Source organism: Neoarius graeffei, chromosome 3, assembly GCF_027579695.1.
Source record: "Neoarius graeffei isolate fNeoGra1 chromosome 3, fNeoGra1.pri, whole genome shotgun sequence".
NCBI classification, from domain to species: domain Eukaryota; kingdom Metazoa; phylum Chordata; class Actinopteri; order Siluriformes; family Ariidae; genus Neoarius; species Neoarius graeffei.
Window position 1 is genome coordinate 64,322,016 of NC_083571.1, and position 25,875 is coordinate 64,347,890.

General features: G+C 42.2%; 1 protein-coding gene across 2 annotated transcripts in view; it reads right to left on the reverse strand.

Annotated features, from left to right (window-relative positions):
• slit2 (slit homolog 2 (Drosophila)) overlaps positions 1-25,875 on the reverse strand; it is a 138,989-nt gene that overhangs the window by 75,424 nt on the left and 37,690 nt on the right. For both annotated transcript variants that reach the window (XM_060917128.1, XM_060917129.1), the window contains exon 5: positions 23,645-23,716. In XM_060917128.1, the coding sequence (XP_060773111.1) occupies positions 23,645-23,716 (72 nt within the window). The remainder of the gene's footprint in view (positions 1-23,644; positions 23,717-25,875) is intronic.

Sequence of the window (25,875 nt, forward strand, 5' to 3'; positions counted from 1 at the left end):
GGGTCGGGAACTGAAACTCGGTTCCAAATTAGAACCAAATTCAAAATGCTAAGTACTGGATACCTGTACTATTTGCGGTTCTACTCTAACACTTTATTACTGCAAAGGCTATATATCTGCAAGGACCTACTGTATGTAGCTATCAGCCAGGATCTGTTTACGTCATGATGATGCCACACATCGACACAAAAGCGTGTCCATCTGCTTAGATATGAGCTAGCACGCATGGATAAAGTAATCACAGTGTGAAAGATGGACTGAGGTAAACTGTAAAAGTTGTTTTGTTATCTAAACATTTTGGAATCGAAACAGGGCATCGAGGAGCAGAATCGGAAATGAGGTATCTTTTGCGTCAACATACCCCATTATTAAAAACCAGCAATAACCCTCAAACACCAATACTCTCCATCACTGAGAGTTTTTATTAATGGAAAGTGTTGGTGTTTGGTGGAGAATGACATTTGAGGGCGATTGCTAGTTTTTGATCATGGGGAATCACCCTCAAATGCTATTCTCCACCAAGCACCAACACTGAGAGCTTTCAGTAATTGAAGAGTAATAATGGAGAGTATAAAATGCAAAAGATACCTCACCCTAGTTCTGGTTACAATGCGTATATCATTTTTCATATAGCACAAAAGGCACTTGAGGCTCCGGCTACTGATCTCATCATCTCATCTCATCATCTCTAGCTGCTTTATCCTGTTCTACAGGGTCGCAGGCAAGCTGGAGCCTATCCCAGCTGACTACGGGCGAAAGGCGGGGTACACCCTGGACAAGTCGCCAGATCATCACAGGGCTGACACATAGACACAGACAACCATTCACACCTACGGTCAATTTAGAGTCACCAGTTAACCTAACCTGCATGTCTTTGGGGGAAACCGGAGCACCCGGAGGAAACCCACGCGGACACGGAGAGAACATGCAAACTCCGCACAGAAAGGCCCTCGCCAGCCACGGGGCTCGAACCCGGACCTTCTTGCTGTGAGGCGACAGCGCTAACCACTACACCACCGTGCCGCCCCGGCTACTGATGTTTCTGTAAAATGTTCATGAAGTAGACGTGGCGCTACTTAGTCAAATCAACTCACTGGTAAACAGTTGCGCTATTTCATCCAGCAAGGAGTGAAATAGTGTTGTTAACTCAGAAATAAAGCATAACAGGGCATGCTTTTACAGAAAATTAATCAGTAACTTTTCAGCGTGGTGCAGCTGTTACAACCCTGAACTTGATTCATTTCCAAAAACAGCATGTTCCATAGTGATTATTCTGAACTAGGTGCTAGTTCTGGGCTGGTGCTAGTGCTGGTTCAGAGTTACGGTAGTTCAACTTGCAAACCTTCTAAGAACCGGTGTTCTGTAAAGTTATCCTACCTCTTGGATTTGTCCTACCAAGCCTACTGCGCATATGCGAAATCCAATAATTACAATGTAGGCATATTTGCAATTCAGAAATGTATAAAATACAGTATTTATAAACAAACGAAACGATGCCCCATCATAACTTGGACTGCCCAGTGCCCACTGCGTGACAGAATTAGCAAGTTCTCATACAGACCGTTTTATTATTCAAAACAAGTCATTACAAATTATTTGACTCGGCCAAAGACTCGACCAATACGCACAAAACATAAAAATCGGCAAATGCGTGAAATACTCACCGATTTTCTATCAGCCCAGCTGATCGGTAGGACAAAACTCGTTCCAAGATATGATGTCATGTGTTCTGCGCATGCGCAGTAGGCTTGGTAGGACAAATCCAAGACGTAGGATGACTTTACAGAACACCGGTTTGTTTTTCCATTAGTGAAAGAGCCACTATAGAGCCACATCATTATGACACTGTAAACGTCTGAATACATCCCCGCTTTCCCAGCAACATAGCACTAAGCACAACAACACTACTAGATTAGTCAGACTAGATGCTATGCTAGCTTTGGATTTTTAAAAATGGTGGTTACAAAGTTTTAGTTGGTCTTGTTGGGCACGAGAATCCTGCCCCTCACCCCTGACATACATGGTTCTTGGTTCTAGACCAACAAAGTGTTGGTGCCACTTTGGAACCAGTCTTCCTGGCTTGGAGCTGGTTCTTTGGCTATTGAAAATAACTGGTTTGAGATTAGGCACTGGCTCCGAACTGGCCCTGGAACTGCCTTGGTGGAGAAAGGGTATTATATGACCACAGATTGTCCATGCTAAGAATTTTTTATTTGATCAACTTTTATTATCTATCTGCTCATTGTCATGTTTAATGGTGTAGAAACAAGTTTGTTCCTGTTATCACAGCCTTTCTTTTTTTCCTTTTTGCTGATGTTACTTGGACCAAAAAAACCCCCCACAGCTTGTCATGTTCGCAAGAAACCACAAACTCCTTTATCCCGAAGACCTTCCCATGTCTGAAAACGTTACAACAAAGCACTCACTCACACTGGAGACTCCTTCCATAAATGCGACAAAAATAAATATTTCCTGGCAAAAAATATCACTCTATGAACAATTACACATGTTTTTACCTGTTTATGTGGACGGTCGAATATACAAGTTCCTGTGAATGAGCTGTTACTATAGAAACGATGAAAAATAACGTAACCTGCATCGTTTTGCAGATGAGCTGCTGTTACAGAAAATTAACTCATCAGAATGGGAAATTCAACAGAACTGTATTTACATTGTCAGTAACTTATTTCATTTTCGTTGAGCTCAACGTAACGTAGTTGTTATAAAATCAGCGTTCATGTGTCGTTTACTTGCAGTGAATCTTGTAACTTAGCCAATTACAAATAAAATAGAACATTTACACATCAGACAACAAAACACACTTTCGTTTCTTAAAACTGTTATTTAGCCCCCCCCCCCCCCCCCCCCCCATTTGATTGACAGCCTGTGAAGGGCTAAGAGCCTCCTACCGATTTGAAACACCACAAAAGTTCAGAAGTTTGTTTCACGTCATTCCCAGAAGCACTGCGAGCAATTATAACCCAGGTCTTTGTGTTCTTAAAATCATAGATTAGTAGCTTTTGTATGACGGAACAGGCGAGAATTCACAAGAACCAACATGAGAGAAAGAAAAATGCGGGAAAAAAACATAACAACGAAAATCTGTGGTTTTATGAGCTTAACTGTATGTAATATTTTGCAGAAGCATAAAAAAACAGTGTGGAAGAATATTTATTGCAGCACACACATACACACACACACACCATACGCAGATGGAATTTAGTCAAATCTCACTGTATGTCTCAATGTATCAACGTTATAACTGAATAAACTCCTTGTGTGCAACTCTCTCTCTCACACACACACACACACACACACGCACGCACACACACACACACACACACACACACGCACGCACACGCATGCACACAGACGAGCCGCAGGCGACACACAGTGGTCAGTGTGTATGGTGAGGCCCCCAAACACAAAAGAGCGGCTGGAGTCTTTGTGTATCTGTCAACCACTGTCTGAGCACATTAATACATTCATAACACACACACACACACACACACACACACACACACACACACACACACACACACACAGTGGTGCTCATCCACATTCCGTAAAAATGAATACTTGCTTAAACACGCAAAGCCAAAAAAGAGGCCAGTGTGTGTGTGTGTGTGTGAAGACTGAAGACTGAGCAACTCGAATGCTGAAAGGCAAAAACATGCTGTCTCTCTCTCTGTATCCGTCTGTCCATCTGTCTCCCTTTCTATCCCTCTGTCCATTTGTCTGTCTTTCTCTACTCCTCTGTCCATGTCCCGCTATCCATCTCTCTCTCTATCCACCTTTCTGTCTCTCTCTCTCACTATCGCGCTATCCATCTGTCCAGATATCGGTCTCTCTCGATACATCTGTCCATCTGACTCTCTACCCTACTGTTCAGCTATCTCTCTCTATATTCTGTTCCTTCTGTTAGTCTGTGTGTCTCTCTATCAATCTTTCTGTCTTTCTCTCCCTCTGTCCATCTTTCCCACTGTGTATTCCTCTGACTTGCTGTTCCTCTGTCCAGCTATCTGTCTCTCTACCTGTCTGCTTCTCACTATCTCCAGCTTTCTCTACCCCATGTCCATCTGTCTATCTCTCTATCCAGCTGTTTGTCTTGCTCTCTTCTCATCTGTCTTACTTTCTATCCCTCTGTCTCTGTCGCCGTCCTGTCTCTCCCACCTGAGGTCTATTCCTGACATCCTGAGATGTCTCTGTTTCTGTCTGTCTGATCTGCTCTCATTTTCACTGCCTGTCACTTTATCTTTCTTTTTGTATCTCTCTCACTTTCTGCGTATCTTTCCCACTCTCGCTCTGCTAAAAGTAGCCTCCAGTCAACAGTTAGCCTTTTAGGAAGAACATGTTAGAGCGTGTGTGTGTGTGTGTGTGTGTGTGTGTGTATGACTGAAAGCCTTTTAATCAGCACAGCCTGAGGCAAATCTACCATTCAGAATCTTTCTCAAACTCTCTCTCTCTCACACACACACACACACACACACTACGAGCATCTATAACTTCACTAAGCTAATCGAAGCCTGAGGGTCTTTGGCGCTTTCTTTTATTCAATTATTCCTTGTGTGCATTCTGTGTATGATTTTGTGTGTGTGTGTGTGTGTATTTTGAAAGTCCCAGCCAGACATTTCCAGAAAGCCCCCCCACACACACACTCACTCAGCATTCTTCATAGCTGGTGTGTTGCTCATTTTCCGTTTCAGTCCAACAGACACTAAAATAAACGGCCCCTCTGTCTGTCAAATGTGCGTATTTACATAACCACGCCCACCAGGACCCACCCACCTGGCCTCTGTTTACACACACGACATTTTAACAGCAAATGATCAAAAGATAAGACACGATTACACACGTGCACACAAAAGATTTCTTAAACATCTCCTTTCAATACACACGGACACACACTTCCAGAGCTCATGACTCAAATCTGTCATCTGTGTACTTCAGAGACACTGACAGAAACGTGGAAGTAACTAACACATGACTCACAGACTCACACACTTTCATTGCATGAATAGCTAAAAAACAAATAGCGCAGGCTAACCCACAGATTAGCATAACAAAACAGCCTGAAACACAAACTGCCATTAAACAAAACAGGCTAAAACATTAACTGGCGTTGGAGAAAACAAGCTAAAGAACACACTAACATTATAGAAAACAGGCTTAAGCACATGAAAGAAAACAGGCTAAAACATACACTAGCATTAGAGAAAATAATTTAAAACACACATTAGCATGAAAGAAGACAGGGTAATCCACAAACTAGCATTAGAGTATTAAAGGTCACAGGCAACAATTTTCATTTTATGCACATTTGAAACTCGTCTTCTTCCGCTTTATCCGGGACCGGGTCGCGGAGGCAGCAGTCTAAGCATGGAAGCCCAAACTTCCCTTTCCCCAGACACCTCGGCCAGCTCCTCGGGAAGAACACCGAGGCGTTCCCAGGCCAGCCGAGAGACATCGTCCCTCCAGCGTGTCCTGGGTCTTCCCCGGGGCCTCCTCCCGGGGGGACATGCCTGGAACACCTCCCCAGGGAGGCGTCCAGGAGGCATCCGAAAAAGATGCCCGAGCCACCTCAGCTGATTCCTCTCGATGTGGAGGAGCAGCGGCTCTACTCCGAGCTCCTCCCGAGTGACTGTGCTTCTCACCCTATCTCTAAGGGAGCGCCCAGCCACCCTGCGAAGGAAACTCATTTCGGCCGCTTGTATCCGCGATCTTGTTCTTTCGGTCATTACCCAAAGCTCATGACCATAGGTGAGAGTCGGAACATTTGAAACTATATATTAAAAAACCCTCTGTAATTTTCTTCTGGTCCCAAGACGTATTGTTAATAAGTAATAATTAAAATAAGTTAGCGCGGATCGTGGGGAATTTCTGTCGGCTATTTCCGTGACCACTCGGCGCGTGACGTCATTTAAGCCAAACAAACCGCTTGAGTTGAGTCCACTTCCGTGTATTTTCATTACCGTTCGGCTTGATTACAGACGTGCAATCAGGAATTTCCAAAGAAAACCCATGCCTTATTGATGTGCAGTGAACTGTAACAACAGGACCAGTTCAGGAAGAAGTTTTTACCGTTTTCCAAAAGAGGAGGAGAGAGTGGATTGTGCGTGTGACGCAAGAGAGTTGGCAGCCGGGTAAATACGCCGCTCTATGCTCCGATCACTTCGAGGAGGATTCATTGATTCATGTTTGAAGAATCCCCATCTGTTGGAGAGTTTAGGTGTCAGTGTTGGACAGAGAAGTCTCAAACCTGACACTGTTCCAACAAAATTCGAGCACAAAATCAAGCAGTCAAAGAAGAAACGGACCAGCAATGCTCAAGCAAAAAGGAGAAGATTGGACGTAAACATTTTTACCTTTGCTTGTAATTTTTCAAGTAAAGAATCCTGAGGGATCCTGCACAATCATTTTGGAAATAAGACAAAAGGGATAGTTTGTCATGGCCACCTGCCAGCATGCTATTGACTAACATGATAAATGTCTGTGTGTGTGTATGTATGTCCGAACGCAAGTGTTCCTAATGAAGTGGCCACTAAGCCATTCACTTTTTTCGTTTCCGTTTCTGGTCGAGAGTGCGTCGTGCGCGTTCTGGCTGCCGCTTCTCACCAGAGCTTTTTTTATTTTATTTTTATTTTTTTTATTTTTCTATTTTCATTTTTTTATTTATTTTTTTCTGTGTGTTTGTGTAGTTTGATGTTTGTTTGAGTGTTTTTGTCCGCCGGTTGTGGTGTAGCTCCAGACCCAGTTTTGGGCGTTGATTCCCTCCAGGCCTTGGTTCGCCGTGGGTGATGCCTGCGCTCCCAGCTATGGACTGCAGTGAGCCTGTTGCTCATTTTACATCGTGGTTGTCCAGCGCTCTGTGCTTTAGTGCTTGGCGTGATGTTCCGAGTGATGTTGCTTGGTGGCGTCGCAGCGGCTGTGCAGGCGGTTTGGGACACACCAGCGCTCTGCGTGGCAGACCTTTTCTGCTCGCTTTGTGGATCCATGGCATGGTGTTCGAGCAATGTTGCTGACGGTGTCACGGCGGCGGTGCTGGAGATGTGGGACTCGTTTTCATGTGCCTTTTGGTGGGACTGTGGCTGCTACACCACGGGAATTACATCCTGACCCTTACTCGGTGGACTTTTTACTTTTTTTATTATTATTATTTAATATTATTTTTATTTTTTCTATTTTTATTTATTTATTTTTTGTCTATAATTGTAAAGCGTCCTTGGGTTTCTTGAAAGGCGCTATATAAATTTAACTTATTATTATTATTATTATAAGCTGAAGTTAATTTGTCACAGCTAAAATGATACCTGCGGGCATGCTAACATGCTAACAGTTCACATGCCATTTGCATGCTAAATGTACAGTATGTGCGCGTTTATACAGACACACCTGTTCCTAATAATGTGGCCATTAAGTTGAAGTTGATTAGTCACAGCTAACATACTAACTGCTAGCCTGCTAACATGACAATGGCTGACATGCATGGGTGTACACAAGTGTTCCTAATAAAGTGGCCACTAAGTTGAAGTTGATTTACAATAGCTACCTAACATGATTAATGTTTGTGTGTATGTTTAGAGTAGGCTATAAATAGTATAATGCTTGTATTAATATTAGCAATAAATTATATTCGCAATATAAACGAATTTACGTTCTATTATAGGGATTATGTGTGTGTGCCCCTGTGCACATCAGTGGGGAACTCCATTAAGGGCCCGTCCACACGAGTACGTTTTTGTCGAAGCCGCATAAATACTTTATCGTTTCGGCCTCGCGTCCAGACGGATCTGGCTTTTTCGAGGTGTGAAACCGGTATTTTTTGAAAACGGGTCCCAGAGTGGGAAAATCCTAAAACGGCGGATAGCCCGGAGTCATCTGGATGGCGAATGCAGATTTTTTCAGAAACGATGACGTATTAGCCCCGCCTCTCTAACCTTTAACCTCAGCCTCCGCCGCTAGACGCGTCATAACAACAACAATGACGGACTACAGGCTTCTACCATATAGTTCCATTTCATTGTCGGTCCACACAAAAGACTCTCCTCTTCCTCTCAGAGTTGCGCTGGCCATGATCGTCCTCTTCTCGTGTTATGAGCTTGTTTGTAAATAGCGCGTAACCTTTATACGCATGCTCCATGGCTTCTCTTCCGGTTTTAGTGTATTGGTGTGGTGGCGTCACAGCGCCACATACAGGCCTGGCATATGTACTACAGCGTTTTGGGTCGTTTCCAGTGAATCCATGTGGACGCAGATATTTCTGGAAACGACGCCGTGTTTATGGAGATTTTTTTCAAAACGACAGTGTATTGGGTGAGGCGGCGCACTCGTGTGGACAGGCCCTAAATGTCCTGGTATATGTTATTATTGAATTGTTGAAAATTAGCCCTGTACCGGTATGTTTCTCTCCAGCAAAAAAAAAAAGTATATTTAGAAAGTGGTTAAATAAATGAACCTCCTAAACGTGTGCTCGGTTCGCAAGTAAACACAGAGCTGCTCCCGGTCTGTTTGGCTTAAATGACATCATGACGATGGTCCACTGGCGGTGAAAGTGCACGTAAGTGAGATATAAACAAACCTTCGGAAATTGGGCAAAACAGTATATTTTAAGCATTTTATTCAATTTTAGGGTGCAAATTAGACACCAGAAAGATTGAATTCGCTTTTTGGGTCGTTCTTCTAGACAATAAAGTTGATATTCTACATTTCACCTCCGACCGTTGCCTATGACCTTTAAAGTAAACAGGCTAAAACACACTAGTATTAAAGGAGATAGGATAAAACACATACTAGCATTAAAGAAGACAGGCTAACCCACAAACTAGCATTAGAGTCAACAGGCTAAAACACACATTAGCATTTGAGAGACTAGCATTTTGCTATATGTGACTCAGCTGCAAATTGCTTGAAAACTACTTTCAACAAATGATTTCTAATTTGCTTGAGAAAAAAAAACATGGATGCTTCTATGTTAGCAACAATCTTACGAATATGTATGTATGTTAGGTGATAACTAATTTAAATGTAAGGAATTGGGAGTTTTACTGTTTACTGTTCATGCTGTGAACAGTCATTTTACTTTGATGTCACATACTGGACTTGGGGTTGAGGAGAACTTCCTGACTTTCTGAGCCGGAATTCTGAGTTGGGTGGGGAATTTTCCACGTTTTTCCTAGTTGTAGGTCAGAAATTCAGAGTTGTAAGTTTTAATCCAGGTATCTTCTGGTCTGTAAGTTTGTACTCATGGCATACCTTTCCAAGGTAACAACTCAACAATTATTATAATAACTTTGGTGCAGTGGTTATCACTGATGCCTCACGGCAAGAAGGTTCTGGGTTCAAACCTGCCGGTTGAGCAGGGCCTTTCTGTGTGGAGTTTGCACGTTCTCCTTGTACCTGTGTGGGTTTCCTCCAGGTGCTCCAGTTTCCTCCTACAGTTCAAAGACATACAGCTACTCTAAACTACCCATAGGTGTGAATGTAGTGCATCGGTGATCTCTCCAGGGTGTACCCTGCCTTTCACTCAATGTCAACTGGGATTGGCTCCAGCTCAGCTGCGACTCGTAAAGGATAAGCAACATAGACAATGGATGAATGAAGGATAATGGTGGATTGATTTCCACTACTGTAGCCAAAATGGACCTGACACTGGGAAGCCATGGCCTAATGGTTAGAGAAGCAGTTTTAGGGCCAAAAGGTCACCGGTTCGATTCCCTGGACCAGGAGGAATGACTGAAGTCACTGAGCAAGGCACTGAACTCCCTACTGCTCTCCAGGCTGCTCTGGGTACGTTGTATGTTGCTCTGGATAAGAGCATCTGCTAATGCCTGTAATGTAATGAGAACTATGGACTGCTGTATCGCACTGAAAGTTTGACAGATTGAACAGGCAAATATTTCATTAAAATAAAACAGTTTGGTTCTTGAGCTTATCCAGGATCTACAAATAAATTAAAAATGCGTGGACAATTAGAAACCATTAGATACTGGTGTCCCCATTACTGTTAACCATATATTGTTGTTGCCAGTGGGTGGCATGGTGACCCAGTAGGATTACTGTGTGGAGACACACATTCTCCCCATGTGGGTTCTCCAGTCCTCCCCCCAAAAAACATGCCAGTTGGTAGATTGGCTATTTTAAATTGCTCCAAGATGTGAATCAGCAGTTACTAAAGATGAATGTTTTCCAACTGGACACTGGATGGTCACATTGGACTGGAATATGAGAGTGTAACATATTGTTATCCATTGCCCTGAGTGAGATCGAGATTTCACGTACATGCCTATACACATCATCGGCAAATACCTTAAAGGCACAGATAATACTCTATTAAAGCATTCCTGCATTTATTGTTTCTCTCTCTCACACACACACATCCCAGAGGCAATGAGATCTATAACAACCTTGTATAAACCTGTAATCAAGGAATCTCTTTACATCATCCCTTACGCTAATGCTACACACACACACACACACACACACACACACACACACACACACACAGGGTGGTCTCTTTGTATCACTCATATCCTGTGTATTACTGATGATACAGTGATAGGGGAAGTGGGAAGTGTGTGTGTATGTGTCGGTGGGTGTGGTGGTACACACATATACACTCATCTGCCCTATATCATCATACTCAACGAACACACACACACACACACACACACACCTCACACGCAGTTCACCTTATCAAAAGCTTTAAATAAGCTTCCTTACTCATGTAAGCAGGGAGACGGTTGGTCCAAGAAGTAGTGTGTGTGTGTGTGGTCTGAGAGTTTATGATCTTCCCATAACTGCACATCTGGTTTATCAACCTTCCATTTATCACAGATTACATGGAGACAGAGAAAGAGAACAACACTAAAGACTGCACCTGCTCCTATGATGTGTAGCTCCGCCCACTGCGAGGTCACACACTAATTCACTAATTTACACTTTGAAAGAGCTCATGATGCATGCTTTCTCTTGTAACCGTGGCAATGATGTGCTCTGATGTCTGTGGTGTTGGGAAGGTGAAACTAAAGAGCATGAAGAAGCCCGCTCGGTTGCTAGGATACAGCTGTCCACGGAAACGGGACTCATTACACATCTCACACACACACAGGTGTGTTTTCCCTCACTGTTGTAGCTGGAGCATTGCCGGGGCTGGAGACACTCTGTCTGCGTGCGTGCGTACGTGTGCGTGTGTGTATGTGTGCGTGTGTTTAGATCTCATTCCTTTTGCTCTTTCATCTCTCGCTCTCTGTCTCTTTCAATTTTCCTTTCCATCGTTCTCAATTTTGATCTGATCACGACTGATGTTAATGTGTGTGTGTTCATTGGCCTGCACCCCAGCTGAAGGTATGTGGAACAGCCTACAGGAACAGACTTTATAATTTAATTTCCTTAAAATGTTTGACCTGAATATTTTGTATAATTCAAACAAGGAACACAAAACACCCACTTCATATCTGCTGTAACACACACTTCCTATCTGCAGTGAAGCACTTCTTGTATACAGTTACACACACATATGCACTTTGCGTCTGTAGTGACACATACTTCCTGTCTGCTGTAATGCACACTTCCTGTTTGTAGCGACACACTTCCTCTCTGCTGTAGCACACATTTCCTGTCTGCAGTAACACATACTTCCTATCTGCCGTAACACACATTTCCTGTCTGTAGTGACACGTTTCCTTTTTGCCCTGAAATCCACTTTCTGGAACCAATGATAACTAACTAACTAACTAACTAACTAACTAACTAACTAGCTAGCTAGCTAGCTAGCTAGCTAGCTAACTAACTAACTAACTAACTAACTAGATAGATAGCTAACTAACTAACTAACTAGCTAGCTAGCTAACTAACTAACTAACTAACTAACTAATTATTGCTTCGCTAAAGTTAGCTGATTGGTTAAATGGGAATATATCTGTGTCTATTTCACTCTGGTAAAATCGCATTAACTCACAAGCCATTCGTGTGGTGTGATACGGCAGCAGCGTGGTTGGCATAACCTTCCCCATTAAACTTCACTTTATTGTCCTTTATCCCCACCTCATCTCCTGGGGACCTTCATAGATGAGCTGGATATCCTCCTGAGTCTTGTTCCAGTCAATGAGACTCCACTAACTTTCCTTGGAGACCTTAATATCCCATTAGGTCTGTTTCAAATCCTCGACATCCTCTGAGTTTTGTCAAGCTCTAAGCCCCATTTTAAAGCAACAAAACAAGTATAATAATAAACTGTTTCAAATGTTTTTAATTCCAAGAAACTACTCAACTGTTCTGGGAACATCCTTACCATGTACATACTCTTGTTAAAAACTCCCATCTCCATTAATATGCATAAATATATTTCAAAATATCTCCATCTATTTTTGTCATCTTTAGTAGTTAGCTAGCTAGTTAACAGCTAGTAAACTAGTTTGCAAAAATGGTAGGCTCGATCTGCATTGCTGTATTCTCACAACTTAAAACTATGCTCAGGACTACTATGTGGCACAAGTTTGAGTTTGAATCCCAATGATGCCACGGCCATTCATAGCCAAAAAAGCAAAACTGTCTTTGTTCTCTGGGTGAGAGTGATGACATATGATTTCCCCCTGTTAATCTCAGAAAAACTAGCCAATCGTAAACTTCTATGAGCTCATGTATGTGGAATAGCGTAAACAGCACTCTCCTCCTGTGTATTTTATGTTGGCTTGTGATGCAGCTTGACAGATTCGGGAGGGAGCTGGCTAGTGGGTGGGAATTGGCAACTTTTTTTTTTGTGTGTGTGTGTGGGGGGGACTTTGTTGAACTCTAACGTTAGCTATGTTAGCTTGCTAGCCAGCTTAAGCACCCAGGTTGTGTGCTACTTGGTTGCCTCTACTCCTCTTAACATTCAGTAATCCAACCACTTGTCCACTGAATCTTATCACTTTTATAATTAGATTCCCACAAGCTCTCCTTTATCACAAACACCACAAATTGCTGATTTGTCTCAATCTCAGATGCTTTGCCCATAGCACATGCACTGTCTAGTATTATTCGTACACTTCCAAATCTTAAAGGCCACAATCTTCAAGGTCTTAAAGGTTCCACAGACTGCCTCTAGTATTGTCAGGTTGGCACCAGAATTACACCCACGTTAATCCCCCTTGTGTCCAACTGGTTTTCTTCCAAAAATCCTCAAACATGCTATCTACATAGAAACAACTGTCTTTCTCACCCTGTGAGAACAGGCTCCAAGATCCAAACTCGTCTAGCTCCAACCCAGCACACTCCAGAGAATCTGCCCTTGTGGCTGTCATCAATCCTGATCTTTCTTGACCCCTTGGCATCCTTTGACTCAGTTAACTACCACAGTATCCTCATGTCCTTCCTCACTATCCTTGGAATGACTAGATCAGCATGGCAGTGATTTGCGTCTTACCTGAAGGGGCACTCGTATCAAGTGACAAAGAGGGAATCCATGACTGCTTCCTATAGACTCCACTGGCATCTGTAAAGGCTCAGTCCTCTTCTCTCTACCCCCTGCACTTTTTCTCTTGGTGATGCAATATCCACACACAACTTCATGCTGATGACATTTAACTGATCCTTTCCTTCCCACCAACAGGTTGTTAATTATATCTTGGCTTGTTCGGCAGGCACCTAAACATGAGTCGCAGCTCATCATCTAAAGCTGAAGACCACATTGCTTGAAATCCACACGCCTTGGTTTGGTCGTCTTCTTCAAGACTTTGTGAGCACTCTATTAGAAAATGCATGAATCCTCAGTGCAATGTTGAATGATTTCTATGCTTGTTCATATTTTAGACCTCTTTTGGTCATGCACTCATTTCCCTCAGGTGCTTGTTTCGTCCATCATCATATTGAGATTTGATTACTGCAGCTCACTCATTTCTGCACATGCCATTATGTTCTTGCAACTGATCCTGAATGCAGCAACCCATGCCAGTCCACTACAGTGTTCCCTTATGTGGCTTCCAGTAAAACTAAAAAAACACAAAACTTACAACGCCAAAAATGGAAGCGCTACTTCCACAGTCAAGATGCAATGTTTAGATCACAGTACTTGAGCATTTTGAGCCACAGTTAAGGCTTGACTTGACCTGCCACTCTTTGTAGAAAAATAAGCCTTTATTTGTCACGTATACATTATAGCAGGGAAATTCTTTTCTTTGCATACCCCAGCTTGTTAGAAGCTAGGGTCAGCCATGATACAACACCCCTGGAACAGAGTGGGTTAAGGGCCTTGCTCAGGGGCCCAATAGAGGCCATTTGGTGGTGGTGGTGCTTGGATCCTAACCTTCTGATCAGTAACCCACAGCCTTACCCAATGAGCCATCAGTGCCCCTATGAAAATAAGCATCAAGACCTTTTATGGTGCCCAAAATGGGGAATGAACCTCCTTTGGCAACCCCAATAGTTGAGCCCCTGGCTCTTCAAATACTTCTCTTTTTTTAAGTCTACCTGTCTGAGCAGTTATTTCCCTTTCTAACATCTTTAATATTTACCAATGGACTGAGTTGGTTCAATTTCTCAAAAATGCTGGTGGTGGAGAGTGCTGGTTGTTCCCTAACACGTTCTTCCGAAATCTAACAGCAAGTTCAAATCTGCTGAGTGTGAAATCGGACTGTAGGGTTCAAGCCCAGTTTTGAGACATTTTCTATTGTATTGACATAGATATGTCTTTGTCTTGGACACTGGTCTTTCTAAATACAGTCTTGGCCTCGACTGGGAGTTTGGAAAAATAGTTTTTTTTGGCTTTTTGGCTCACCTGAGCATACCTGTTAATTAGCTAATTAACAGGTAATTAGGGTTATAAATCCCCCCGAGCAGGTAAGGCTTTGCAAAAATCTCACTAGATTATTCCCCAAAGTCCACCCTTTCAGGAAATGTATGGTTTGTCAGTGATTCTCATGATATTTTATTAATTAAGAAATAAAACTTCTTCATGGGCAATAAAAATGCCCATTTAAATCCAGCATGATAAGGGTTAGTATGCCACCCTCACCTTTCATCCAGACTTGGGACTGGCCTGTGTGTGTCTTGTGGCTATTATATAAAGGTGTATATAAAAAGTTAATTGTACCTCTATTTCTATTAGAATATCTACAGTGGTGAGAATTCAATATCTACAATGTTGAGAATATATGAGCCAAAGTTGAAACCATGACAAAAAAGGAAAATATGTCTCCATCACACAGGGTGGGTTACAGGCAAAGCTTATTCTATAAACAAGTTAGTTGCATGGTGAGGCAAAACTTAGCTTATTCTAAAACTTATACAAACAATTGTTAATGTAAAACAGTAACCAACAGCATGTGTTAAACGAACAGAGAACAAGAACAAAGGACATTTTTAAATGTAACTAAGAAATTGATAGAACAAGAAATGCAAACAATAAAATATAAATGTGAACAAACAATAAAGATATAATAATGTTAGCAAAATATGAATAATCTTATTTTCATTAATTTCACCTTAAAATGCACCAGAATGCACGAATATGAATTGAAAAATCTAAATTTTCCAGAGGAGGGCCCCTGGACCCCCCTCTTTGTGCAAGCACCTGTGGTGCTTGCAGCGGTTGCCTGCGGCAGCCATGGTTCGGGTACCGCGCGCATTCGGGCCACCATATTTTCCATTTGGGCCAGTAATTTTTCAATTCCACTGGCCCAATGGGCCACCAGTGGTAAATGCTTAATGTCTAGGCCTGTTTTGTGTTGTCTTTTCTTTTCGAATACATGTTTTGACATGAAGTAATTCCTTCTTCTGCACTCAGAATCCCTTGTCACTGCTGTGGTATCATCAAGGGTACATCCACATTTTGTATCTTCAGTATGTATCTTTCACCTGGAAACATCTCATCTCATCTCATTATCTCTAGCCGCTTTATCCTGTTCTACAGGGTCGCAGGCAAGCTGGAGCCTATCCCAGCTGACTACGGGCGAAAGGCGGGGTACACCCTGGACAAGTCGCCAGGTCATCACAGGGCTGACACATAGACACAGACAACCATTCACACTCACATTCACACCTACGCTCAATTTAGAGTCACCAGTTAACCTAGCCTGCATGTCTTTGGACTGTGGGGGAAACCGGAGCACCCGGAGGAAACCCACGCGGACACGGGGAGAACATGCAAACTCCACCTGGAAACATTATTATCGTAATTTAAAGTCTTGAGGACCACTGATATGCCCTTAAATCTTTACTCTAAATGTGAACTAAAAGTACAACACACGCACCTTCAAAGTTAAAGACACATACTAAAAGTACAAAAGATGTACCCTTTGGTACTAAGTACACTTGGGTACCTTCATTTCTAGGGGAGTAGAAAACAGTCAGAACATTGGTGCAAATGTAGACAAATTGTTGATGTATAGACTTGTCCTTTAAACAGATTTTGATGTGTTTTTTTTAATCCCCTCTGTCTCCCTTTTATCTGGACTTGATCAAGACCCCCTTATAATTCGGTCTTGACCTGATCTCATCTGATCCATGTCTTGAACTTGATAATGGTGGTCTTGACCACATCCCTAGTGTAAAGGCTGTACATCATTTTTATCCTCGTCAAACCATTCGGTGAGCCTTTAGTGCCCTGTGGATGGGGGTGAGGTCAGCTTGGAAGTGAGAAATGTTTCATCATTGGATGACCAGGTATTCAAACAAAAGGTCTTCAGATAATCAGAAAGCGAACGTGGGTGTCTGCCTCATCATTTTCAAACGTCTCCATTTTCACCCGTCTACACTAAAACACTATCTCAGAGGTTTCAAACTAAAACGAGTCCTGCAGCATTTCCAAAAGTCTCCATTTTTAGGGCTTGAAAGCTCTGGAGTAGTGTGGATGCTCGGAATAAATGTAGCAAAAGTGATGTGTTTTAAAACTAAAACGCATTAGTGTGGACATACTCTAAGGAGACACACGGAGCCAAACCACGGCAGAAAAATACAGTGCCTTGCAAAAGTATTCATACCCCTTGAACTTTTTCACATTTTTCCACCTTACAACCATGACCTTAAAAGTTTTTTATTGAGATTTTATGTGATAGACCAACACAGAGTAGCACATAATTGTGAAGTGAAACGAAAATGATAAATGGTCTTCAAAATTTTAAACAAATAATGTTTATGAAAAATGTGAGGTGCATTAGTATTCAGCCCCCCTGCGTCAATACTTTGTAGAGCCACCTTTTGCTGCAATTACAGCTGCAAGTCTTTTGTGGTATGTCTCTACCAGCTTTGCACATCTAGACACTGAAAATTTTGCCCATTCTTCTTTGCAAAATAGCTCAAGCTCAGCCAGATTGGATGGAGAGCGTCTGTGAACAGCAATTTTCAAGTCTTGCCACAGATGCTCAATGGGATTTAGGTCTGGACTTTGACTGGGCCATTCTAACACATGAATATTCTTTGATCTAAACCATTCCATTGTAGCTCTGGCTGTATGTTTAGGGTCATTGTCTTGCTGGAAGGTGAATCTCCTTCCCAGTCTCAAGTCTTTTGCAGCCTCCAACAGGTTTTCTTCCAGGATTGCCCTGTATTTAGCTCCATCCATCTTCCCATTAACTCTGACCAGCTTCCCTGTCCCTGCTGAAGAAAAGCATCCCCATAGCATGATGCTGTCACCACCATGTTTCACAGTGGGGATGGTGTGTGCAGGGTGATGAGCAGTGTTAGTTTTCCGCCACACATAGCGCTTTGCATTTAGGCCAAAAAGTTCAACTTTGGTCTCATCTGACCAAAGCACCTTCTTCCACATGTTTGCTGTGTCCCCTACATGGCTTCTGGCAAACTGCAAACGGGACTTCTTATGCCTGTCTTTCAACAATGGCTTTCTTCTCGCCACTCTTCCAAAAAGGCCAGATTTGTGGAGTGTACGACTTATAGTTGTCCTGTGCACAGATTCTCCCACCTGAGCTGTGGATTTCTGCAGCTCCTCCAGAGTGATCATGGGCCTCTTGGCTGCTTCTCTGACCAGTGCTCTCCTTGCTCGCTCTGTCAGTTTAGGTGGACGGCCATGTCTTGGTAGGTTTGCAGTTGTGCCATACTTTTTCCATTTTTGAATGATGGATTGAACAGTGCTTCTTGAGATGTTCAGAGCTTGGGGATATTTTTTTTTTATAACCTAACCCTGCTTTAAACTTCTCCAGAACTTTATCCCTGACCTGTCTGGTGAGTTCTTTGGTCTTCATGATGCTGTTTGTTCTTCAGTGTTCTCTAACAAACCACTGAGGCCTTCACAGAACAAGTGTATTTATGCTGAGAGTAAATTACACACAGTAGGACTCTATTAACTAATTAGATGACTTCTGAAGGCAATTGATTGCACTGGATTGTATTTAGAGGTATCAGAGTACAGGAGGGCTGAATACTAATGCACACCACATTTTTCAGATTTTTATTTGTTTAAAATTTTGAAGACCATTTATCATTTTCGTTTCACTTCACAATTATGTGCTACTCTGTGTTGGTCTATCACATAAAATCTCAATAAAAAACTTTTAAGTTCGTGGTTGTAAGGTGGAAAAATATGAAAAAGTTCAAGGGGTATGAATACTTTTTCAAGGCACTGTAAATACCACCCCACAACATAACAGAGCCACAGATTTTTCCTCTAATTTGTCACTTAATCGGACCCTCCAGGATTTTGCAATGTTGCGATTTGCAACTTCAACGCAAATTCAACCAATCCCCGCGAATTCAGGGCGGTGTTGCAATTATATCCAATCACCGCAACTTTCCCGCAAATTTGACCAATCGTTGGCGTCGTCTTGAGGTGACGTCGACAAACTACCTTCCACCTTACTTCCGCGTATACGTTCAAGAGAAGCAGCACGTGCGAGTCAGTGTTTATATAGGCTTAAATTCTGTTACTGAAAGTGTGTTATGTTTACAGTGAAGGACTGTGTGCACTTTACATAATTTTTTTACTTAATACAAGAAATTAATGGATGCCAACATTTTTGCCAAAATGGTATTTTATTTTCCATTGTTTAGGCAGCTTCAGCATCATACTGTGAGATTCTGTTCCAATTGTTTTTTTTTCTTCTATGAAGCCTGAGCCATTTATTTTATTAGTTTATAATTATTGTTTAATTTAGTCTTCAGGAGAGACTGCCTGCACACAGTACTAGTATTAATAGTTTTTTTTTCTTACATGAAAGCTGAGGCATTTATATTATATTTTAAGGTAACTTCATGTTGTGCTGTGAGGTTCTATGCACTTTCACTTTTGAACCAACAGGTGCACTTGGATAAGTAAAGCCTATTTTTCTGCATTTTTGTAATCTTTTATATTGGTAAAGATGTTTATAGGACCGTTTCTCAGTGTCTTTGTTTTTTAATCAATAGTTTTTCAGTAATAACTTAATATTTAACATATCACTCAATTTTAATCACAAAAACAGAAAATCGCAACAATTTCTCGCAACTTTCACTTCCTCCTGCAATGTAATCGCAACAAAAACCTAAAAAACACCGCAACTTTCATCACAATTTTTTGGAAACCCCCCCCCGCAACATCAGACATTTTAGCCTGCAACAATCACAAAAAAGGCCCGCGGAATCCTGGGGGGACTGCTTAATTGTGCATCTACTCGTTTCAGAACAAGTTTTGAAACATTTATATCTGGAAAAGCATTAAATAGCATCAGTAAATACAAGTGTTTACAAGCATCATTATTGCCTATTCTTAGTGACAGCCTCATTCACACACACACACACACACACACACACACACACACACACGCACACACACACACACGCACACACACGCACACACACACACACACAGCTTCAGTGAGAACACACACTTAGACTCAGTCTCCTGTAATGATGTCACTTCCTGCTCTTGTCTCCTTTTCTGTTTTGAGAAGGTCTGCAGCTCTAAAACCTCTCTGAGCTCCACTTCTGAATTCCTCACAATGACCTTCTGATCTTCAAAGAGGATTTACATGCACATGCGTGCGTGCACGCAGACACACACACACACACACACACATCTGACAACTAGCAGCCTTTCTGCTACAGGTCAAATAGTAACTATGGCAACAGGCTATAAACACTGTCTTCATTAAAATCTGATTATGAAGGAAATTAGAAAACACACACACACACTCCTCATAATGTGTTAGACAGCACTTCTCTTCTCTCTCTTTAATTCCAGACCTTTTCCCACCAACTCGTGTGAACAGACAAGGCTTAGACGAAGTGTGTGTGTGTGTGTGTGTGTGTGTGTGTGTGTGCGCGCGCGTGTGTATGCGCGAGTGTGTCTTGTGAGCCGACACGACTGAGGTTAAGCGTCCACTCTGCAGACAAAAGGCGGACCCTCTCCAGCCCCGTGACCTAGGAAACGCTGGGCTCAGTAAGCACACACATACACACAGACACACAGACACACACAGACTGAGGTAAACAGTTCAGCTTGTTGAGCATTTGTTGTGTGGATTAAATGAAAGTGAGATTGTCTCTCTGAGCGGAGTTCACAGAAATACACACACACACACAAAATCCAGCTCCTCCAGCTCCCTGAAAGTGTAACATGTAGAAGGACATTGTGTAGAAGAATGGACAAAGTGTAGCAGAAATTTGTTTACAGAAGGTTAAGGGTGTTGTGTAGGCTAATACACTATGCTTGTATACTTGTGAGTTGTGTACTTGACTGTTGTGTAGTTGAATGTCATGGAAAAAGATGTGATCTCAAATGTTTTTTTTTTCCTCACTGTATGTTGTATAGCTGGACAGCATGTAGACAGATAGATGCAGTGAAACTAGATGTTGTGTAACAGGACATTGTGTAGCTGGGTTGTGTCTAAAAGGATGCTGAGTAGCAGGATCTTGTGTAGTTTAATGTAATTCAGCTGAATATTGTGTCGTGGGATGTTGTATAATGCATGTTGTGTAGTTCTCTGTAGTTGAGCAAGATGTTGGGAAGTTGGATGTTGTTTAACAGAATGTTGTATAGCAGGATGTTGTGTAACACGTTGTGTACTTTGATGTAGTTTAGCAGGATATTTCATTGGATGTTGTTTAGAAGGATGTTGTGGAGATGAATGTTGATTTGCTGAATGTTGTGTAGCAGCATGTTGTGTAACGTTGTGTAGTTGGATGTAGTTTAGCAGGAAGATGTGTAACGTGTATTTGGATGTTGTTTAGAAGGATGTGATTTAGTAGGATGTTGTGTAGTTTAGCAGGATGTAGCATAGCAGGATGTTGTGTAGTTTAGTAGGATGTAGTTAATCACGATGTAGTTTATCAGGATGTTGTGTAGTTTAGCAGGATGTAGTTTAGTAGGATGTTGTGTAGTTTAGCAGGATGCAGTGTAGCATGGTGTTGTGTAGTTTAGCAGGACATAGTTTAGCAGGATGGTGTGTAGTTTAGCAAGAGGTAGTTTAGCAGGATGCTGTGTAGTTTAGTAGGATGTAGTTCAGCAGGATGTTGTGTAGTTTAGCAGGATATAATTTAGCTTAGCAAGATGTAGTTTAGTAGGATGTACTTTAGTAGGATGTTGTGTAGTTTAGCAGGAGTTGTAGTTCAGGAGGATGTGTATTTTAGCAGGATGGTGTGTAGTTTAGCAAGAGGTAGTTTAGCAGGATGCTGTGTAGTTTAGTAGGATGTAGTTCAGCAGGATGTTGTGTAGTTCAGCAGGATATAATTTAGCTTAGCAAGATGTAGTTTAGTAGGATGTACTTTAGTAGGATGTTGTGTAGTTTAGCAGGAGTTGTAGTTCAGGAGGATGTGTATTTTAGCAGGATGCTGTGTAGTTTAGTAGGATGTAGTTCAGCAGGATGTTGTGTAGTTTAGCAGGATATAATTTAGCTTAGCAAGATGTAGTTTAGTAGGATGTACTTTAGTAGGATGTTGTGTAGTTTAGCAGGAGTTGTTGTTCAGGAGGATGTGTATTTTAGCAGGATGGTGTGTAGTTTAGCAAGAGGTAGTTTAGCAGGATGCTGTGTAGTTTAGTAGGATGCAGTTCAGCAGGATGTTGCGTAGTTTAGCAGGATATAATTTAGCTTAGCAAGATGTAGTTTAGTAGGATGTTGTGTAGTTTAGCAGGAGTTGTAGTTCAGGAGGATGTGTATTTTAGCAGGATGTAGTTTAGTAGGATGTAGTTCAGCAGGATAATGTGTAGTTTAGCAGGATGTAGTTTAACAGGATGTTGTGTAGTTTAGCAGGATGTTGTGTAGTGGATGTTGTGTAACACTAACAAGTGGCAAGTCATTTGTGTACATTTTAGATTTTCGTTTGTGAATATAAGCGTCTAAATCAATCTGTTTCTCTCTCTCTCTCTCTCTCTCTCTCTCTCAATATATATATATATATATATATATATATATATATATATATATATATATATATATATATTTCTTCCATTCACAAACCACTGTTGAATTTAAAACAATTCTTTAACCAAAATCTATTCACACATATTCTCTGTCTCTCTGCCACTATTTCTGTCGCCTCTCACTTTCTCTCTGTCTAAACACACAACTTTTCTGTGTGTGTGTGTTTGTGTGTGTGGTTATCCCAGCGTTGTTCAGACGTTTACCATCTGAGTCCACACACAAAAGGCAGAAATAGTTTAGCTGCTACTGTGGCAGCGGCTCATGTGTGTAACCATAACTCATATTCACACACACACACACACACATACACAGAGCAGAAGCCCGGGCCACTGGGGCATGCTGCATGATAAACAAAAAAAGTGGATTGGAATTTCTAGAACGTTCACCCCCTTCCTCAAACACACACACATATATTTTAGCATCGGTTCCGATGAAACAGAGGGGACAGGAATGACTATACAGGAGAAAGAGAGAGAGAAATGAGATTAGAGGAAAAGAGACAGACACTAGAGAGATAAAAGGCTAGAATGAATGAGACACACACACACACACACACACACACCTGGTGCCTGCCTGTTGGAATTGAGGTGAAGAGCTGAGGACACACACATGATATCTGAGACAGAAAATCCAAAGATATTTTTGGAACAGGCCACACACACTCTCCCATACACTCTCTCTCTCTCTCTCTCTCTCTCTCACACACACACACACACACACACACACACACACACACACACACATACATACTTCCTCCATCAGCCTCCCACAACCTCTCTGAGTTGTTTTCACTGCTAAAGCTTTTAAGACTCTTTATCTGTCTCTCTGCCTGCCTGTGTTTCTGTATGTGTCTCTGTCTCTCTGTCTGTCTGGTTGCTTTGTCTCTCTCTTTCTGTAGCAGATGTTTAAGAGTCTCTCTCTCTCTCTCTCTAACTCAATTATCTCAACCACTTAAACTGCTGAGGTCTAAAAATCCATAACTCAATTACACACACACAGAAAGTCTCACTATGTAATGTGCACAACGATTCTCGGTGAGTTTGTGTTCATTCTTAAAGTAACAAAATCTAATTCCTCAATATTAACCACCAGAATGAATATCAGATACACAATACACTACTTCTCTCTCTCTCTCTCTCTCTCTCTCACACACACACACACACACACACACACAAGTGTAAGGCAAAGTGCAAATTCACCATTCATACGTCTGACAACTAGACAGATAGAAACAACACAACTTGGATACAAACACAGTTAACGGACCAGACAGAAATATGGATTGTTGGATTATTTTTGTGTGTGTGTGCGCCACTCACAGTCTGTTGAGTTTGGTTGTTGTGACGAAGAGCAGCTCTGGAAAAACCTGCAGACTGTTTCTGTTCAGGCGCCTGAAAAACACACACACACACACACACACTTTAAAATTAATGTTACACACACACACACACACACGCACACACTTTAAAATTAATTTTGCACACACACACACACACACAGACAGTTTGAAGATATGCATAATAAACATGATAACGGGACCAAATGTTAAAACTAAACTAATTTAAATATGCAAATGATCAACTTAATTATCGACACCTCATTTTTATTTATAATTTACCAGTTAATTCAACCTGAGTGCAATATTAAACACAGCAAATAATAAAACATAATAATTCCAAGAAACATACATAAGACCTAAAACAAATAACGTGGGATAAGTGATTGACAGCTCAGAGTGACAGCTCAATCAGCCAATCAGAAACAAAATACAAATGAACAGTATCAAAATTTTGTGCCAAACACTGAGAGACTCAAATTGGTAACTACCAACGGGAGTGAAGAATGTTGGTAAATATTCGCTGCTGGTGTGATCATAGGGTAAGGGTCAAAGAGATGTGGGCAGGTGACATGGGAAGGAGACAGGTGATAAGGGACATGAGAAGGAGACAGGGAAGTTGAAAGCATCAAGGAAAAGAGAACAGGTGAGATGGGAAGGGGATAGGGTCAAAGAAAAGGGGACAGAGATGGCATGGAAAGAGGATAGGGTCAAAGGGTCAAGAAAAAGGGGATGGGTGAGATGGGAAGGGGACACAGTCAAAGAGAAGGGGACAGCGTCAAGGAGAAGGAGACAGGTGATGTGGGAAGTTGAAAGGGTCAAGGAGAAGTGGACAGGTGGGATGGCAAGGGGATAGCGTCAAGGAGAAGGGGACAAGTGACATGGGAAGTCGAAAGGGTCAAGGAGAAGTGGACAGGTGGAATGGCAAGGGGAGAGAGTCAAGGAGAAGGGGACAAGTGAAATGGGAAGGGGATAGGGTCAAGGAAAAGGGGACAGAGGTGACATGGGAAGGAGATAGGGTCAAGGAATCAAGGAAAAGGGGATGGGTGAAATGGGAAGGGAACAGGGTCAAGGAGAAGGGGACAGGTGATGTTGGAAGGGGATAGAGTCAAGGAGGAATAGGACATTTGATAAAGGAAGCAGATGAGGTCAAGGAGAAGGGGACAGGTCACACTGGAAGAGGATAGGGTCAAGGACAAGGGGACAGGTCACACTGAAAGGGGATAGAGTCAACAAGAAGGAGACAGGTCACATTGGAAGGGGATAGGGTCAAGGACAAGGTCACACTGAAAGGGGATAGGGTCAAAGACAAAGAGACAGGTCACACTGAAAAAGAATAGGGTAAAGGAAAGGGGACAGGTCACACTGGAAGGGGATAGGGTCAAGGACAAGGGGACAGGTCACACTGAAAGGGGATAGGGTCAAGGACAAAGGGACAGGTCACACTGGAAGGGGATGGGGTGAAGGACAAGGGGACAAATCACACTGAAAGGGTATAGGGTCAAGGACAAGGGGACAGGAGACATGGGAGATGGGTAGTTTATTGGGTAAAGGGCACCAGAGGAAGCAGAGAATGAGTTGAGGAGGAGGAGGGAAGCAGTATTAGTGTGAAGGAGTAATGAGATGCAGTTGAGGAAAAAGGGATAGGAAGCAAGCGAAGGAGGGTTAAGTGGCTGTGAAACCGAGTTAAGTGACAGCAGAAAGGGAGAGACACAAGGGGATGGGTCAAGGGGACAGGTAAGAGAATCAGCAACAGGAAAAGATAACAGGGAACAGAAGAAGGAATAGGCAAGAGGAAATGGGAATATGCAACAGGAAAAGGGGGAAGTTGACAGGGAGAGGGAGGGGAAGGGGATAGGTGACAAGGAGCGGGGTTGGTGAGAGAGATAGAAGTCAAAAAATAAGGGCACAGGTGACAGACAAAAAGAATAATGTTTGTGAAGAAATGAACACATGAACAGGAAGCAAACAGACAACAGGGTACTGGAAGAGCAAAGGAAACAAGGGATAAGAACATAGGGAAAAGAAAAAGGGATGGAGAAGAAAGGGAATAGGTTTTGAGGAAAAGAGAACAGGGGACAGGGAAATGAGGTTAGGGGACAAAAGCACTGAAATGGAGTTGTGTTTGAGTGTAAAAAATGTGCTGGAAGGAGAAACAGCCACACAAACTCAACCACTCGGAGCTGGCAACTCTGTGTGTGTGTGTGTGTGTGT